Source organism: Budorcas taxicolor, chromosome 12, assembly GCF_023091745.1.
Source record: "Budorcas taxicolor isolate Tak-1 chromosome 12, Takin1.1, whole genome shotgun sequence".
Lineage (NCBI taxonomy): Eukaryota > Metazoa > Chordata > Mammalia > Artiodactyla > Bovidae > Budorcas > Budorcas taxicolor.
Window position 1 is genome coordinate 68,930,374 of NC_068921.1, and position 19,243 is coordinate 68,949,616.

General features: G+C 37.7%; 1 protein-coding gene across 1 annotated transcript; it reads right to left on the minus strand.

Moving 5' to 3' along the window:
* Window positions 1-386: 386 nt before the first annotated feature.
* TGDS (TDP-glucose 4,6-dehydratase) lies at window positions 387-18,142 on the minus strand. The gene is made up of 12 exons (XM_052650295.1): window positions 18,057-18,142; window positions 15,739-15,805; window positions 14,913-14,981; window positions 13,691-13,781; window positions 9,194-9,336; window positions 7,978-8,076; window positions 6,836-6,895; window positions 4,639-4,682; window positions 3,865-4,030; window positions 2,408-2,466; window positions 1,754-1,851; window positions 387-472 (listed from the first exon to the last, which is right to left on the minus strand). Exons 1-12 carry the CDS (start codon window positions 18,140-18,142, stop codon window positions 387-389), a joined length of 1,068 nt encoding a protein of 355 aa, XP_052506255.1.
* Between the last annotated feature and the right edge of the window lie 1,101 nt (window positions 18,143-19,243).

Genomic DNA, 19,243 nt, shown 5'->3' on the forward strand with positions numbered 1-19,243 from the left:
TAAAAGACTTTAGAGACTTTCTAGGCAGCGGGAAAAGCTGGAGAGTTCAACGTCAGCAAAGGCTGTCATCTGCCCAGAACTACCTGTCCTTGTTCTCAGAAACAGGAGATTCATCCTTCCCGACCCACATCTACCAAGAAGTCTTTCTATGCATACTGGTTCCTAATTTTCAGGATAAAATGTTTCTGAGAGAATTATGATTATTTAAATCCTATGCTGATACTGAACCTCTTCTAAAGATTGAGGCATTTTACATTTGAATTTTATACACAAAGTCATAATCTAATTCCAAATGAAAAAGAAGATGCTTCATTTGGTCACTTGATTTCATATCACTTGTCGAGGTAGGTAGGATAATTTTCTTCTTTCTCTGAAAACTGTCCCAGCTATACAAACGGTGGTTGTACTGGAAAGGGTTCTAATGCTTTTTCTGCATTCTTCCAGTTGTGAAAATTCTCTCTGTACCACTCAACTGATAAGACAAAACACAAAAAAAGTAAAGAAAACTAAACATCAGTTAACCAATATTTACTGAGTTCCTACTAAATAAGAAAAGTCTTGCCCATCAGCTAATGTGTAGGCAAAGATTACCTAATGATGAAAACAATTTGATTTTGAACCAATGATGTTAATCAGGAGATCTTTCATCACCTGAAAACTTAGATTTAAGAATCAACAATTTGGGGGGGAGAATGGATACATGAATATGTATGGCTGAGTCCCTTCACTGTTCACCTGAAACTTTTACAACCTGGTCAATTGGCTGTACCATACAAAACAAAAAGTCTAAATAAAAGAAAAATAATCAACATTTCTTTTTCTCTTTAACTTCAAAAGCCCTTCAATACTGAATTTGCTGGTATAAGTGTTAAAACATTCTGATTTTAGACAATTCAGGGGAAAAGGTAACTAAGTCACTTGTGCTTGTTTTAAAGTCAAAGGAAAAACATGTAGTGTTTGGTTCATGTAAATAAATGTCACAATATTGCATGATAGGCATAGTGAGATGATGTGAACTTCCTTCTGTTAATATGTAAACTTACTTTATGCTGCTATCTATAACTTTATTAATAAAGTTTTTCAGTTGAAAAAATGATAAATTTTCTTTGAATTTGCTTTTTAGAACTCAATATAAGTATTTTCTATGTCCAGTTCTGAACCAAGACTTTTTTCCTACACTTGGGTATCTTTTCTCATGAGTACATTTCCAAACAGAATTTAACAGATATACATATATATACACAGATTTTATATAGATTTATTTTAATATATTTCTGCTGCACATATTAAATTTGTTTCCTATTTGTTTGTTTCAGTATAAAAAGACTCAAGAGACTCAAAGACTGCAACTGTCTCTCTTTTACCAAATCTCAGATGCCTGATCTTAAGATGAATCATTACTTTACAGATTAGTAAGAAAGAAAACAAGTTGAAATAAGAATTATCAGACACTAGTGACTGTAAAACACATACCTCTGAAGGAGGTGAAAAAAGTGAAAAATGTGCATCTGAGAATCAATGAAATAGGTATCTGACAAATGCTAAGAAGAAGAAGCCTGATCAGAAGTTAGTCTTTAAAGTTCAAGACACTTAATTACTAATGTTAGAAATACATTAAATGCAAAAACTTCCAAAGCGAAAGTGATTTACCATAACATTCTGTCAAATTTGTAGTGTCCTAAAATACAAATTATTGTGCCTTAAAATTTTTCTGAATCTCCCCCTACCCTCAAGGGATCAATTCATAACATACTTGTTTTTTTAATTCCTTCTTTCCAAGGTACTTTAGGTCTCCATCCCAAGCCATGTATTTTTTCTGACTTCATTGGATATCTCATATCATTGGTAGGTCTTAGAAAACAAAACAGATTTAAAATGACACTGTGGCTATATATTTACAAATTTAAATTCTTAAGAGAAATAATGAGTCCATAATTCAAATTTTTTTTTCTCAAAAATTTTCCCCTGATGACCCCATTATAGAAAATTTAGAAAATAAAGTATATGTTAAAAACCATCTATAATTCAGATGCCTAACCCTCTGTGGCTTATCCTTTACTTATTTCAACCACATAGTCACTTGTTAGGACTCTGTTTCATGTCCTGGGTCTGGTAGTTTGTAGACATTAGAAATTATATTTTAAAATACTTCCATAGCAAGATGTTATTATCCCTATGTCACACTCAAGAAAATCTCAGACTTGGAAAGGGTCAATAAACTTTATTTAAGCCATACCAGTAGTAAATAATAATATTATACTTTCTTCTTATTACATTTATAATTAGGAAAAAATAATTTAGCAGAAAACTGAAAAGAAAAACTTTTCTGGGTAAGGACATACATTTATAATCTTATAAGTACCTAAGACTTCAAAACTTTTCCCCAATTTTTTAACTTGTTACTCACCTATCATCAACATAATCAACCCAGTTTTCCATTTCAGACTCTGAATTGGTCTCTTTGATCTGTCAAAAAGGAGAAGACATTTAAGTCAAATTATAAAATGAGATCAGTGAATAAAAATGGTAGTCAACTGATTCAAACGACAAGAAATACAGCCTCCTCCAAGTGGGGAAGGCAGCTAAGATGAATAACATTTTTATTAACACTTTCTATACTTTATAATCTAAATTCTAGCTGAAGCTCAGAAAGATTACACATTATAAAAACCATAGGAAAAAATGAATTTTTTGGCTTTTGATTATTACTGAGTGTGATATTATGATTTAAAATCAGAAACGTCTATTTGATGTTCATCCCTGTTCCTGGCACAGAGCTCCTAAAAATACCTAAGTGATGAGAGATAAAGGTGGTGTTTGCTATTTTTAACAAGTCCCTTTCAACTACATCACAGTTTATGTTAATGAGTGATTTTTGGAAAGCCCCTAAGAATGAAGACTGGTTGCCAAGGGAAGCAACCCAGCAATCAGAGGATGGAACTCAGCCTCCCTGCGCCCACCTCTGAGGAAGGGAGGAGACTAGAAGTTGAACTAATCAGTGGCCATGATTTAATCCATCATGCCTACTTAATGAAGCCTCCATAAAGACCCCAGGAGGAAAGCTTCCAGGTGCTGGGAGGGGACACACACGGAGAGGGCAGGAAGCTCCCTCTCCTTTCCCTCGTATCGTGCGCCCTAAGGATCTCCTCTATTGTTTGTAATAAACCTGTAATCTAGTGGGCAAACTCTTTTCCTGCGTTCTGTGACTTCCTCTAGCAGATTATCTCAGACTTATACTTGGCTGATCAGAAGCACAGGTGACAGTCAGGTCTCGGGACTGACGTGTGAAGTGAGGGCAGTCTTGGGGGACTGAACCCTTAACCTACGGGATCTGACACCATCTCCAGGTAGGTATGTCAGAACTGAGTTAAACTGTAGGACCCTACTAAGCTGGTGACTGAGAATTGCTGGGTGCAGAAAACCCACATATTTGGAGTATAGACATGTTCTGTGAGTAGTGCGAAGGAAAACACGCTTTGCCATTTGCTCAGTCACTCTTTCTATTGCATCCTGAGATTTATAACTGATGCTCACTAATACATGCAGAACTATTATTTATATATCACTGTTTCTTGATCCTAGGGCACACGATTTAACATTTGATTTCTTGAACTTGATTATGTCTTATAATGGGTATGTACATTTAATATAGTAGAATTTTTTTTCCTGGAAAGCTGTGATTGAATAAGTGATATACTTACCCAAAATGACATATCTCAGCACATAATGATGAAGTTCTTCCTCTTACCTGTTCACTTTTCCAGTGAGTAAATGGTAAATTGCTGATTTTGACAAAATTTGTGATTACTGTGACTAATTCAGTGACTATTTTGAAAATATTACCCTTTCATAATATATACATACCAGCTGTATTAGTTCTTTGGCAAGCTGGAGAACTGACATTTCAAAATTGGTTCCAATGTTATAAATTTCACCTGGTTTTCCCTTTTTGAGGACAGTGAGAAATGCTTCTACTACATCAGTAGCATAAAGGAAATTTCTTGTTTGAAGCCCTGACCCATGAATGCAGCTAAAAAGATGAAATGAAAGAGAGAATCATAAAGTGTAAAAAAGTAAGCTCTCCCAAATCTGGGTAATGCAATGACAGTACAATTTCAGAGAAGCCAATTCCCATAAAGATCCTAGATATCTCTTACTGAAAATACAAATTCTCATGACTTCTAAATTTTATCCATAATTCTTAACACATCTCCAAACCGTCTGTGGGTACTCATTAGGAAAGTGGCAAACATCTAAGTGACCCCTGCAGAAATAGTTATTCATCAATTCTATACCTTAAGTTCATTTTGAAGACTATCTACACTTCTAGGAATTAAACACATCTTTTGCAAAAATAAAATTACATAAAGATAGATGACAAATTGTAATGCCATAACTCAAAGTTTTAAGGTAGATTATTTAAGGATTAAAATTATCTTAGTAATCAAATTATAAAGATGAATTAACCATTATAATTATTTTAAAAACTATTACTAGTAATCGTAGAGGCATTCTTAAATTTGTTGTGACACTAAACTCTAAGGCCTCCAACTCTACCGCTTTATGATTTTCAAGAAAGACTGACACTAAATACTTTAACATACCAGAAAAACATGCATATAAAGGTAAATAACATACCATTTCCTGTTGTGTTGTAGTAAAGATATAAATTTTGGAATAACCTAAAAGAATATTTAAAGATCATTTCAGACTTTGGAAATTCATTCATAACTATAAACTTGAACTCATCATAACATTAAAAGATTATTATTAAGAAACACATGTAAGGATAAATTTTAATTCTTATCACTTCACAAAATACCTATTGTAATTTTGATAAGTAAAAGAACTCTAAGATCATTTCCTATTTCATAAAACCAGTTATCGCTAGATTAAAATGAAGATAAAATGATATAAATAGTGAAAAAGAGTTCAGGTAAAGTCTTCATGAACAGTTTATTCTCACTGTAAGATTGTCAGGAAGCATTTAACAGGAGGCTTCCTGTGTGCTGTTTTGGATCTGTCAGGAATTCTCTGTTCCTTATTAATTCCATTCAGGAATTGAGGGGCAAGCCTCTCCTGGGGGCTGAAGAATCCAGGCATTTATTTCCTTCATTAGTTTTTCTATACAGCGATAAGTACCCTCTTCCTTCTTGTGAACCATGTGGTAAAAGTGATTGTTAACAACTCTCTCTCTCTTTAATATGGATCTCCTATGTTTTGTAAGTCTGGAATTTTAATTTTTATCTTTGCTGAGAATAACTACCTTGTAAGACAGTATATATGCCCACACCATGTTAATTAAAACACCTTTGCTCCATCAGAGCTCTGGTGCCCGTGTCTTTCTCTTGCTCTCTCTGTCTCCCTCTCTCTTTCAGGCTGATCCCCTGGAGCCCAGAGGCCCTCTGAGTCCACTTTCCTGCCCGGGCTGCTAAGACCCTCTCGAGAAGGCGCTCTGTGTCTTCACTCTATCGAGAGGGTGCCTGAGGCCTCCGTGAACAGAGCAAGCCCCGTGGCAGGGGCTTTATTGGCTTTCTGCGTAAACCAAGGAATATCAGCCTCTTTTCCTCTCCTTTACTTTCTTATCGTTGACTCTGGACCACCAGGTTTCGGTCCATTAAAGGACCTCAACGTAAGATCACTTTTGTGTTGGTTTTCTATCGGCACGAATCATAGCTTACTTCTTACTTTATATACAGTATCTACACAATAAGTTATTGTGAAATTAATATAAAGCAATTCCAGTACCACTGTATTCAAAGAAAATTCATGTTAAACATAGTGAGACAAGAAATTATTAAATTTATAATAAATATGTTAAGAATATTCTAAAAATTAAGCCAACTATATATTAATATCAGCAGATCATGATACGGCCCTTTTCTTTGGGCAGATAGATCAATGCAATAGCTAAGAAGTAAGAAAACCCAGCTCAAAAGTTTAGCAGTGAGACTAGTAGTTACTTAACAATGGGCTTTATGGTACAGAATCAACCATACACACATTTTTAGCCTTTTAACAACCCGTCGTATTTGCTAAACTACTTTCTGGAAGACACTCAGGCCTGCATAATACAGAGGAGTTGCTGCTGCCGCTGTTGCTAAGTCGCTTCAGTCGTGTCCGACTCTGTGTGACCGCATAGACAGCAGCCCACTAGGCTCCTCTGTCCCTGGGATTCTCCAGGCAAGAATACTGGAATGGGTTGCCATTTCCTTCTCCAACGCATGAAAGGGAAAAGTGAAACGAAGTCGCTCAGTCGTGCCCGACTCTTAGCGACCCCATGGACTGCAGCCTACCAGGCTCCTCTGTCCATGGGATTTTCCAGACAAAAGTACTGTTGGGTAACAGTTAATCAGCGGACTGTAAGACACATTTATGTACAAGCTTCCTGCATCACTCTTTAACTAGTGTCTACCTTTCTTTACAGCCTGACATATGACCTGACTGCAAACTAGAAAGGAGTCTTCACCGGCAAGATATTAATGATGGGAGTATTCTATAGTGCTTTAGAATCCTGCAACGTACAAGGCATCTTCACATACATCATCTCACTGATCTTTCAAAATTCTTTCTAAAATTATCATTACCCATCAAGTTAAAGATGATGCTCAAAGGGCCTAACTAAGGCCATTACAGCTTGTAAGTATCAAGCGGAGACTTAAATTAAGTTGTCAAACTCCAAACCTATCGAGATTTGCATGTGGCCTATATAGCATTTATAATTATGGTTAACTACAACATAAATTATTTTGTACAAATAACTGAAGTGAGATTATTTTAAATCATGAGAAGTTACAATCACTAAAACAGAACGTGAATTCGAAGTAAAATGTACCTTTTCCGGATATTGATGTGGTCCATAAACATTACTGCTTCGTGTGATGACAACTGGAAACTTAAAGAGTATTTGACATTAAGGTCATGGAAAGGTCCAAAAATTGATTATCTAAAGATAAGCAGTTTTAAAATATGGGCACTTTTGGCTAAATAATTCCACACACCTTTAGGACAGAAGCGAAGGGATTTTTTTTCTAATGTAAGGTTCCTGAAAAGACAGGAGAGGATGAGATTCAGAAAAAGACAGAAGCTCCAAGAGAAAGAAGAGTCTTTACTGGGACAAGGGAAGGATGAAAATAGATGGAGGCAGGTTTGTAGATCTGATTGCAGGAAACTAAAGACATTTCCACCTGATTATTTCAAAGACCATCTGAGATGTTAAACTTCCAAGTTGGCTTTCTCTGTGGGACCAATCCTTACAAATGAAAAGAGCTACAAGACCAATGCTACTGGACCATAAGAGGCTAGAGAACCTGAAGTAATTCCTTGCTTCTCCTGTCTGGCCCAGTCCCGAATAACTGGAAGATCAGTGGGAAGTGAAGTGCAGGGATTCAAGCTGTTGATTCACAGTGGGCCAGGCTCCCGCAGGGACACTGCCACAGCCACAGGGACAAATCCAGCTCCATTCATGAGGGGCCGAGAGGAGCAGCGGCAGGTAAGCGAATCTCTTCTCCCTCTGTCTCCCTTCACTCTGAGGAGTCCTTGGAATCAGGATTTTCCAACAGGGCTTTTCACCCTAGCTGTCACACTCTACCTATTAGCGAAGTAGAAGCAACATATATCCAAATTGCTCCTTTATTTTTTAATTTACTGTTTTGGCCATACTGCGTGGCTTGCAGGATTTTGGTTCCCACACCAGGGACTGAACCAAAGCCCATGGCAGTGAAAGTGCCAAGTCCTAATCACTGGACTGCCAGGGAAATCCCCAGAAGTTGTTCCTTTAAATGACAGACTAGATAAGAAGAAAGGTCAATGCTTTGCCCACAAAATGTTGAAAATCAGTTGTTTAAATTCCTTAATATATCACTTTTCTCAGTCTATGCCTTCTACTCTAAAAATAAAATGCTGACTAATGATAACCTGGGGTTTTAATACCTAAGTCCAAAAAAGAGATGATTCGTTTCTGAAGCCAATTCTTACCTTATACTGTTCCCAATAAGACTGTACAAAACACTCAGCAGCTGCTTTAGACGATGCATAAGGATTTGTAGGTTGTTTAGGTGAAGATTCATCAAATTCCTAATTTTAAAGATATATTTAAAAAGTAAGTATTATGTACACTTCCTAAGTTGAAAAATCAGAGAACATATTACAAACTTGAAATGTTAACCACTTACATTTAAAGGACATTTACTGAAACCCAGCTACGTGCCTGGCACTTTTCTAAGCACTTTCTTTACATGTAGTAACTTCTTTATAGTTCACAACAACCCTACAAGGAAGGCAGGACAGCAAGTGCAAAGTCCCTGAGACAGAACTGCGTCCAGTGGAACTACAAGGAGGCTGGTGTGAGGGAAGAAACATGTGAGATGAGGTTGGAAAGCTAGAGGCCAGAGCATGTGGAACCCTGAAGGCCTGGCAAAACACTGACGGGTTTTTGATCAGAATAACATCAAGATCTGACTTAGGTTTTAAAAAACATCCTGGCTGTGTCAGATCTGATGTAGCTCGATGAGAGTATAAGAAGGAAGAGGCTTGCTTGATAAAAATTGCAGAGAGATTTTGCCAACGGTTGATTCTCAGAAGTCGGATGGGGCATTACAGAGAAATGGTCAGGTCTGCTTTTTCTCACTATAAGTCTTTTCAAGCTACTTTTTTTTTCCATTCTATATGTGTTTTGGTAAATAAATATATTTTAAAAATAAAATGAGATCACTGTAAACACTATGAAAAATAAAGACTGAACAATGCAGCCACTTTTTGTGTAAAAGTATGATGTTTACAAATGATTAACAAAGAAGAACAGATTCCTGCTTCTATAACAATTTCACACTCACTCCTTGACAGTGTAATGTGCTTTTCTGAGCAAGAAGATAAGGGAGACAGGCCTTACGCTGCAGCCTAACTTATACATGCGCTGGCCCATGGGAATGACATTCATGATGTAAGACTGGGTGGTCAGTGAGAGCTCACTTTCAAAATACTGTCAGTCAAATTATATAAAATCTGTACCAGACTAGGCTGTTGTTTCCTATGTGGGGTGGTATTACTTGATTTAAACAATGGAATAACAGTCTGAAGAGTCCCACAAGTGTGTAAAATCAGAGGATTAAAAAAAAGTCTAGAGTATTTTCATCTGACAAGTTTGTATGGTGGTAGAGGGTAAGTAGTTGAAACAGACATTTTCTAAGCTCACCTTATCAAGACTGCCTCCATAGACCTCATCTGTGCTGACGTAAATAAATTTCTCCACTCTGGCTTCATGAGCAGCACTTACCAACACATGAGTACCGTAAACATTAACGTAGGTAAACTCAAAGGCACGGACAAATGAAAGGTCTAAAAAAAGAAGAAAAATCCAGAACAGTTCCTTTCAAAGGACAAAGGAAATAGCAACCAGTAGACTCAGGCATGGGCTTCCCTGGTGGCTCAGGTGGTAAAGAATCCACCTGCCATGCGGGAGACTTGGGTTCAATCCCTGGGTTGGCAAGATCCCCTGGATCTTCACTGGAGTGACAACCCACTCCAGTATTCTTGCCTGGAGAATCCCATAGACAGAGGAGCCTGGGGGGCTATAGTCCATGGGGTCTCAAAGAAGAGCTCTATTTACGTTTTTGTTAAAACTAACATAAAAGTGAAATGCTATTTATGATTTCTTCAAGCTCAAATTACATACTACATGTACATTCTTAGAACCTAGAAAACTATCAGTGCTATATTTACAGGAAACACTTTTTGTTTTTAATTCTAAAAAGAAAAAGAAGAAATGATACAGCTAAAATTTTAAGTGCTCTTGAATTTTAAGTTTTGGAACAACTAAAAGATAGGAGGGTTTGCTTTGATGGTATCAAGAATTATTATAAAGTTACAATAATTACAGTGTGGTAATGGCATAAGGACAGACAAAAGACCAGTAAAACAGAACAAGAGCCCAGAGACAGAACCATGCGTATATGGGTACTTGAAGCTGGTTTTAGAAAGGCAGAGAAACCAGAGCTCAAATTGCCAACATCTGCTGGATCATCAAAAAAGCAAGAGAGTTCCAGACAAACATCTATTTCTGCTTTATTGACTATGCCAAAGCCTTTGACTGTATGGATCACAATCAACTGTGGAAAATTCTAAAAGAGATAGGAATACCAGACCACCTGACCTGTCTCTTGAGAAACCTGTATGCAGGTCAGGAAGCAACAGTTAGAACTGGACATGGAACAACAGATTGGTTCCAAATAGGGAAAAGGAGTGCGTCAAAGCTGTATATTGTCACCCTGCTTATTTAACTTATATGCAGAGTACATCATGAGAAATACTGGGCTGGAGGAAGCACAAGCTGGAATCAAGATTGAGGGGTGAAATATCAACAACCTCAGATATGCAGATGACACTACCCTTATGGCAGAACTAAAAAAGCCTCTTGATGAAAGTGAAAGAGGAGAGTGAAAAAGTTGGCTTAAAGCTCAACATTCAGAAAACAAGGATCATGGCATCTGGTCCCATCACTTCACGGGAAATAGATGGGGAAACAGTGGAAACAATGGCTGACTTTCTTTTTGGGGACTCCAAAATCACTGCAGATGGTGACTGCAGCCATGAAATTAAAAGACACTTACTCCTTGGAAGGAAACTTATGACCAACCTAGACATATTAAAAAGCAGAGACATTACTTTGCCAACAAAGGTCCATCTAGTTAAGGCTATGGTTTTTCCAGTGGTCATGCATGGATGTGAGAGTTGGACTGTGAAGAAAGCTGAGCGCTAAAGAATTGATGCTTTTGAACTGTGGTGTTAGAGGAGACTTAAGAGTCCCTTGGACTGCAAGGAGATCCAACCAGTCCATCCTAAAGGAGATCAGTCCTGGGTGTTCACTGGAAGGACTGATGTTGAAGCTGAAACTCCAATACTTTGGCCACCTGATGCAAAGAGATGACTCATTTGAAAAGACCTGATGCTGGGAAAGATTGAGGGCAGGAGGAGAAGGGGACGACAAAGGATGAGATGGTTGAATGGCATCACCAACTCAATGGACATGGGTTTGGGTGGACTCCAGGAGTTGGTGATGGACAGGGAGGCCTGGCATGCTGAGGTTCATGTGGTTGCAAAGAGTCAGACATGACTGAGCGATTGAACTGAACTGATCTCCAATAAAGGGGCAGTGGGAAAAGGCTGAGTCTTTTCAATAAACTGTGTTTGGTCAAACCGATATTGACATGCGGGAAAAAAATCTGAATGTAGAAGGTAAAACAATAACTTTTATGAAAAGAATATAAGAGAATATCTCCATGACCTTGGAGGTATGAAAAGAATTCTTACACAGATAACAAAGAGAACTAACCCTATAGGAAAATGTAGACAAATGGACTACACTGAAGTGAAGAATTTCAGCTGGTCAAAAGATACCTTTAAGAAAGTGAAAAGGCCAATCACAGATTGAAAAACAGTAATGGCAAAAGGCTTGAATTCAGAGTATATAAAGGACTTACAGAGGAATTCCCTGGTGGTACAGTGGTTAGCACTAGGTATTTTCACTTCTGTGGCCCCAGGATTCGATCCCTGGTCAGGGAACGAAGATTTCATAAGCCATGTGGCGAGGTCAAAAGTAAATAAACAAATAAATGACTAATAAAAATCTGTATTAAAAAAACTGACAATCCTTTAGAAAATGGTACAGAGACTTACACAGAAACTTTCTAAAGACATATATGAATAGGAAAGGGAGGAGAATACTCCAATAAACAAATGCAAATGTTTTAACCTCATTCATAATCAGGGAACCATAATAAAGTCACCAAAGGCTGACAACAGGAAGCAATGGTAAGCATCTCATAAACTGCTGGAAGGAAAACTGCTTTGTCATTAATCAAGTAAAAGAATTTGTTCTAACAGATATGAAAGATCAGTCAATATATTGTGTAATCAGCACAGGCACAGACAAATAGACAAATGGGGAGTTGAGAAACAGTACCTTATATAAAGATACTTGATATATGACAGGGCAGTGAAAACTGATGAGCTTTCCCATAAACAGAAGAGGTCCAATTAGTATTCAAAAATAAAACTGGATTCTCATCTTACACTGCATATAAAAATCTATTTCAGATGGATTACAAATCGAAATGTGAAAGGCAAAACTGCAAACCTTTTCAAAAATAATATGGGAGAATATCTTCAAGACCTTGGGGTGAAAGAATTTCTTAAGACACCGGAAACATTAACAATAACATAAAACATACATAAATTAATTAAGAATTTATGTAAGAACATCTGTTCATCAGAACACACTAGCAAAAACATGGAAAGATAAGCCACAGAGTGGGAGAAGAAGATATCTGTAATACATCCAACAAAGGACTAGTATCCTGTCTATACATATGTGTGTGTGTATATGTGTTACAAACACATATACACACACAAACCAATGAGAAAAAGGCAACTAACCTAATTTAAAAATAGGCAAAAGATTTCAATAGGATTTCACAAAACAAGTAATTTAAATTATTAAGAAACCTATAAAAGGTACACAGCTTCATTAGTAATCAGGGAAATACAAATTAAAACCATAATGAGATATCACTCTGCACACACTACTCAGATTGACAAAAATGGAAAAAACTAACAAAACTAAGATTTGGTGACATCTGGAATAACAGGAGGTTTCCTACACTCCTGAAGGAGAAGAAATTCATACGGTTGCTTTGGGAACTAATTGGAAATCATCCCTATATTGAAGTGTGCAGATCTTCTGATGCCAGTGCTATACTGAGAGAAATGTGTATTAATGTGTACCAAGATGCATGTGTAAGAATGTTTTAATGGTAGTACTGTTCAAAATTCCCCCAAGTGCAAATAATCCAAATGACCAACAAGAATAAAACAGACAGAGGAAGTGTTATATACTTAAAGAGATGAATACTGTATGTCCCTGACAATGAAGAAATTATACTCCACCCAACTGTATGGATGAATCTACCAGCATGGAATATCAAGACCAAACACACCTAAATGTTATTTTATGTATGCCTTTTTATAAAATCTAAAAACAGGCAAAACTAACCTAAACTCTTTAGAGATAAATACAGAGATATTTAGAGATAAACAGAGACAGTAAAGCTGCAAAGAACACCAAGGGAAATTATAACTTAAAAATCAAGTACTAAGGCAGTAGGAATACTACTTCCAAAGAGGGTTCAGCAACATTCTACCTTTTGTTTAGGTGATCGCTACCTGGGTATTTTATTATCATCATTTATTTAACCTTACTTCTAAATTCTTCTGAATATATGCTATATTTCACAATATAAAATGCTAAACAAATTATTAGACGATATCTCAGAACAAAATAGTATGGATAATAATATAAGGTTTAACTGTGTATCAACCATCCACCTTAAGAAAAACAATATAAAAATACAGCTGAAGGCCCATTTCCCCAGAAGGAATCACTATTCTGGATTTGGTTAAACTCAGTTTTCAGATAATGTTCAAGGTTACATTTTACTCTACACTAACACAAGTAATCTGCAAAGCACCAAGTATCCTGACAGAGTGACCACGGGCTTTTCTGATAAAACATGGTATATGTTCTTTCACGTACGTTAAGTACCTATTTGTTCGACCCCATTACTGGACCTTGATTTTGGCTAGACACTGGAAAAAAACTTTGCCTATCATAGCTGCAACATAAAACAATGCTTACCTACATGCGTTTGTGCAGCAAAATGTAGTACTATGTCTATTTTCTCTGTTTCAAAGAGTAGTTTCACGAAGTGAGAATCACATATGTCACCCTATATTAAAAAGCAAACATAAAAACACTAAGTCTCATCGAGCATTCTCAATCATAATAACCATTTTATTTCATGAACAAAAAAATGATAAGAAAAAAGTTAATCCCTACCCCAGGTACAGAAAAGAATATCTTGAAAATTCAATTGAGGGGTGAAGTACAGTAATGGGGTATTTCTCCTGTGTTCTAGTATACAAGATAATCAATTCAAAATATGTTTTTGTAAATAAGTATCTAAAACAGTGTTTTTTGGGGCACCAACTACTACTATGGACTGTGCTAGTTTTTTTCCCTTAATATTCTTGCCAACCTGAGATAACTATGTTAGCAGGAAAAAATTTAAACATATTTTTAAAAGTTTGAGATAACCATTATTGAAATATATTTAAAGTAAGTGTAACAACTGGAATTATGGATTTCACCACAACTAAGTAAATATTTTTAATGTTATATGTACATACTAGTTCTTCTAAAAATATGTATTCTTAACAATTCTTTAGTAACTGAAGGAAACACTTTCACACAGAAGAAAAAAATTACGAAATGTTTGCCTAGTATAATCTTTATGATCTGCTCTTAAAAATAGTTTTTACAATTACTTAAAAAACATAAATCACAAGGTACTTCCATTTGACATTAAAATTTCCCTTTCTGAATTAGTGATGTGGTTTATTTTTTGGACTCTTCGAAGAGCGGCTAATAAGAATCAGCCTTCCAGGGCCAATTCATCAACTTCATGGGAAAAAACTACCATGGGCTATAAGCTGGGCTTTTGATGACTGACTGGCCTGAGTAACACCCTACTTTGTTTCAATCTCTTTAAATCCTAGGCAAGGGCTTATTTAGAAGGCTAGTGAGGACCTAAAAATTACATACCATGGAAGTTCAATCAGCTACTCATAGATCTGACAAGGCATCAAAAATCATATGTAACTATAATGCAGTATCAATCTACAAGTATCAGTAATATTCTCTATAGCACATGTGCTTCTAAAATTAAAAAGGTTATTAAATAAGCATGCTTTCCAAGCCTATATCACACAGGTTTATAAAGTAGAAAGCTATAATAAAGTCTGAATGCCTAAGGGGCACAGTACAAAATAATTATATAATTATAAGAATATTTTCATACCTGTATAAATTTATAATTTTGTTTATTAGAAATGGTTTCAAGATTCTTCAAGCTTGCACAGTAATCCAACTTAAAATAAGTAAGGGGGGCAAAAACAACACAAAAAGTGATAATAAATAGCTTTTCTTATAAAATATCAATTTATTTTAAATACTATAGATCTTCTAACCATAACATTATTAGCAAATCAGTGTATACCAATGGGGGAAAACTTACTGTCTGTGGTTGGCAGGCAAAAATAATTAAGACTTAAAGATTATTTTTTGTCTATATATTTTTTTACTATTTTGCTTTATGAAATTATGGTAACTAATTGTATCTTGTACTTAAAGTCAACAATGCAATGATTATGAATCATGGCTTTCAGAATCTCCAGGGAGATTACAGAAATATTCTCAAAACTAATTTAACTACACTTTAGTTTTTAAAATAAATATACAATTTTCGGGAGGTGGCAGTTATAAAACCATATAATAAAATAATCAGAATACCTCAATGCCAAAAAAGGTTAACAATCAGAAAATTACACAAAATATTACACCAAATATTGAATTTAGAGTGAAGACTTTCTTACAGTAAAAATACCACACTTAAAACCTTTATATTATGGGCTATTGTAGCAAATTTAAAAGTATCAAGACTTTACATAAGATTAAAAACTTGTATGATCACATGACTAGGTAGGCTCCTAAGTTGCTAAAAATGACTAAATACAAAACTAAAATATCAGCATGACAGGATTCTAATACTTTTTAAAAATATAAATAAGGTTCAGAACACAGAGTTCATTTTCTTTTTACATGGAGCTCATTTTTGTCAAACTTACCTTGTCTAGATTTATGATCATATAATTTGGATAATCTTCTACTAAAGAGACAATCATATGTGACGCTCTAGAGAAAAAAGCATATCTTGTTAGTAGAAATTTAACCTTTTCCTTAAATTTTCAAATGTTACCCTAAGCTATTGAGTATTAGGAAACTATTCAAAGATGCTATCAAATTACTGCAAGATAACAGAAAGAATAACGATGCTGAATATACGATCCATACTTTTCATTAATCTTCTCAACAGTATTGATATACAAAGTCTTACCTTCCCTTTTACACTATGGTGAAGAGAGAATTCATTGGTCCTGGATATAAGAAAATAATTAGCCAAAAGATGCTATCCATGCATGCTTTGAGTATAGAAGTAAGGCAACATCATAAATACAACAGGTGATGGTCAATACAAATGGACTTAGAACTCTAATGTGCTTTTGCAGAGACCGTAGGCATAACTATGAAAAATTAAGCTCTTATGAGCATGGGAATTGTCCATGTTTACTGTAATCTTATTGCAATTTCTGCATGTCTACAGAAACCCTATTTCTTGATAGAAGAATTTGGTGGTGTAAAGTAGAATCCTGGGGGTGGGGAGAAAGGAAGGTCCTAGAGAAGTTCTAGGGTAAACCTTGGTTTCCAAGGCTAAGAACTGCTGAAACCATCCTGAGGTGAATATCCATAGTGACATCATGAGTATCAGAGGACCCTGAAGTGGAGACAGAGGCATCTCTCTGTGAGATAATCCACCAGATTTTATCATATGCACCAAAACGCTGGGCTCCTAGGAGCAAATTATGAATCCAGAGTTAGTACCCGACAGCTCTTTCACAGAATTTTCTAGGATGTACCTTTCCTGGGCCAGCACTTTACAACCCTTCTATGCCCATGCTTCCCTTTCACTAGAGGAAGCTTGCCTAGTACCCTCCTCCAAGTCACTGTCCCATTAGAAGAGGTGATCTAATGTACTAATGGGGTGGGAGCATTCCGCCAGGTGTTGAGAGAACCATAGTCTCTGCCCTCACCAGTTTACATCCTAGGGTGCGAATGCAGACACTAAGCAAGTAAACACAAATATGCAATATTATTTCAGGTAGTGGTAAGTGTGTTAGTTGGGAGAGGGGCTACTTAGATAGGGTGGGCCAGGTGGAGGTGATGTCTGAGCAAACACCTGAACTGAGTGATGCAAAAACAAACAGCGTCAGCAAAGGGGAAGCAAGGACCAAGGCCTCAATAGAGGAGGAGCTAGCCTCCCATGTTTCAAGGGGTAAGGGTGGCAGGCACAGAAAAGCAAGGGGAAGAAAGACAGGAGATCAGGTTCCAGCTTGGGCCCCTGAGAGTCTTCTAGATGTGACTAAGAGTCTGGATATTATTTTAAGCCCAAAAGAAACCTTTGGAGTGAAATGAGACACCCGTTTACTTAACAAACACAGACTCTGTGCGTGAGAACAAACTCTAAGGGAACAAGGGTGAAAGTGGTATGACTCATCAGGAGGTTACAGTAGTAGTCTAGGCAAAAGCAGACAGTAACAAGGTTTAGGGTCAAATGGGGAGGAAGGTAAGATGTGGTCGCTTAGGAAGTAGAGAGGACTTGCTGATTAAATGCGGGTGTGAGACGGAAAGAGGCTTTCAGACTAGCATAGGTCAAAACACCTGCAGAGGATTTTTTTTTTTAAGTCGGCTGCATAAATGAAACCGCTCTCATAATCCAAGAACCGTTTCATGAAGCCTACACGTACAAGGCCTGTGTTTCGAGGGGGTGAAGGTGGGGTGGGAACCGGACCGGGGTTGGAACAGTTGATGAGAAACTTTCTGCAAAGCGGGCGTGCTCAAAAGAGTGACAGGTAAATGTCGGGCCAGGTAGAAAGAGGAACAGTACCACGGCACTTCTACTTCGATTGAAGTGAAGTGAAGTGAAGTGGCTCAGTCGTGTCCGACTCTTTGCGACCCCGTGGACTGTAGCCCACCAGACTCTTCCGTCCCTGACAAGAATACTGGAGTGGCTTGCCATTTCCTTCTCCAGGGGATCTTCCCAACCCAGAGATCGAACCCGGGTCTCCCGCATTGCGGGCAGACGCTTTAGCCTCTGAGCTACTTTTGATTGGGAGACGTTTAAACGAATTCGTAGTTTCAAAGGAGCCACGTCTCCGTAGGCCAGTAAAGGAGGAGAAGGTGGAACAATCCAGGTCGTGCGTTAAGACCCTCCCCCTGTCAATCAGATCCCCAAAGCTGGTCCCAAGTTGCCAAGGGCAAGTAGAGGCGCAGGAAAAGGCTGGGGTTTTGGGGGAGCCACTACTCGGCCAGCGGCGCCGTTACCTACATGAAACCAGCACCCCCGGTCACCAGGACCCGCTTCGCAAAGCTGTCGGGAGGACCCAAGGACTCGGCGCGGCCCGCAGCCGACATCTCCCAGCTCAGCAGGGCTTGGCACCGTAAAGTGCCAGGTCTGTAGATCGTAGGGAAGTTCCACCGCGACTTTTTGCGACGCGTCCCACTCCCCGCGACACGTTAAAGGAGCAGACAGATGCCGCTTCCGGAGCTTAGACCGACTTGTCCCCGCCCACCGAGGGCTGGGCGGGGCCCTCCTGTGTGCGCGCCCAGGAACAGCCGAGAATCTTAGGAACAGAGGAGCCTGGCAGTCTGTAGTCCATAGGGTCGCACAGAGTCGGACAGGACTGGAGCGACTTAGCACGCAAGCAAGAAGAATGGGAATACTCAGTATACGTGGAAGTGTCTTTTTGTTACAGCCTTTTGGGGGGAAACAAGTAGTAACATATATGAAAATTTCAAACGCAGCGACCACTCTCAGTTCAGTTCAGTCGCTCAGTCGTGTCCCACTCTTTGCTGCTGGATTGCAGCACTCCAGGCTTCCCTGCCTGTCCATCACCAACTCCCGGAGCTTACTCAAACTCATGTCCATCCAGTCGGTGATGCCATCCAACCATCTCATCCTCCGTTGACCCCTCCTCCACCTGCCTTCAATCTTGCTCAGCATCAGGGTATTTTCCAATGAGTCAGTTCTTCACATCAGGTGGCCAAAGTATTGAAATTTCAGCTTCAGCATCAGTCCTTCCAATGAATATTTTGGACTGACTTCCTTTACGATGGACTGGTTGGATCTCCTTGCAGTCCAAGGGACCCTCAAGAGTCTTCTCCAACACCACAGTTCAAAAGCATCAATTCTTCGGTGCTCAGCCTTCTTTACAGTCCAACTCTCACATCCAAACATGACTACTGGAAAAACCATAGCTTTGACAGACCACTCTATGATCCCAAAATTTCATGATGTATAATAAAGATATTGCAAAAAAAACATGTTCACTTTTATATTGCTTACAATAATGAAAATCTGGATACAATGTACATGCCTACTAGTACTGTCTCACTTTTTAAATGTAATGGGCTGATAAAATTTAATGCAATGGGCTCATAAAATTTAATTTAATGCAATTGAATGATAATGGCCTTTAAAAAGGATGTTCCAACATGGAATGAAGGCCAAAATAT

Bases quoted from the DNA above. Each gene is read 5' to 3' on its own strand.
- TGDS (XM_052650295.1), bottom strand. From the start codon at position 18,142: ATGTCGGCTGCGGGCCGCGCCGAGTCCTTGGGTCCTCCCGACAGCTTT. The intron at 13,782-14,912 runs GTATGAAAATAT...TTTTTAATATAG, and splicing joins AAAATTATAAATTTATACAG to GGTGACATATGTGATTCTCA. The intron at 8,077-9,193 runs GTGAGCTTAGAA...CTTTAAAATTAG, and splicing joins ATGGAGGCAGTCTTGATAAG to GAATTTGATGAATCTTCACC.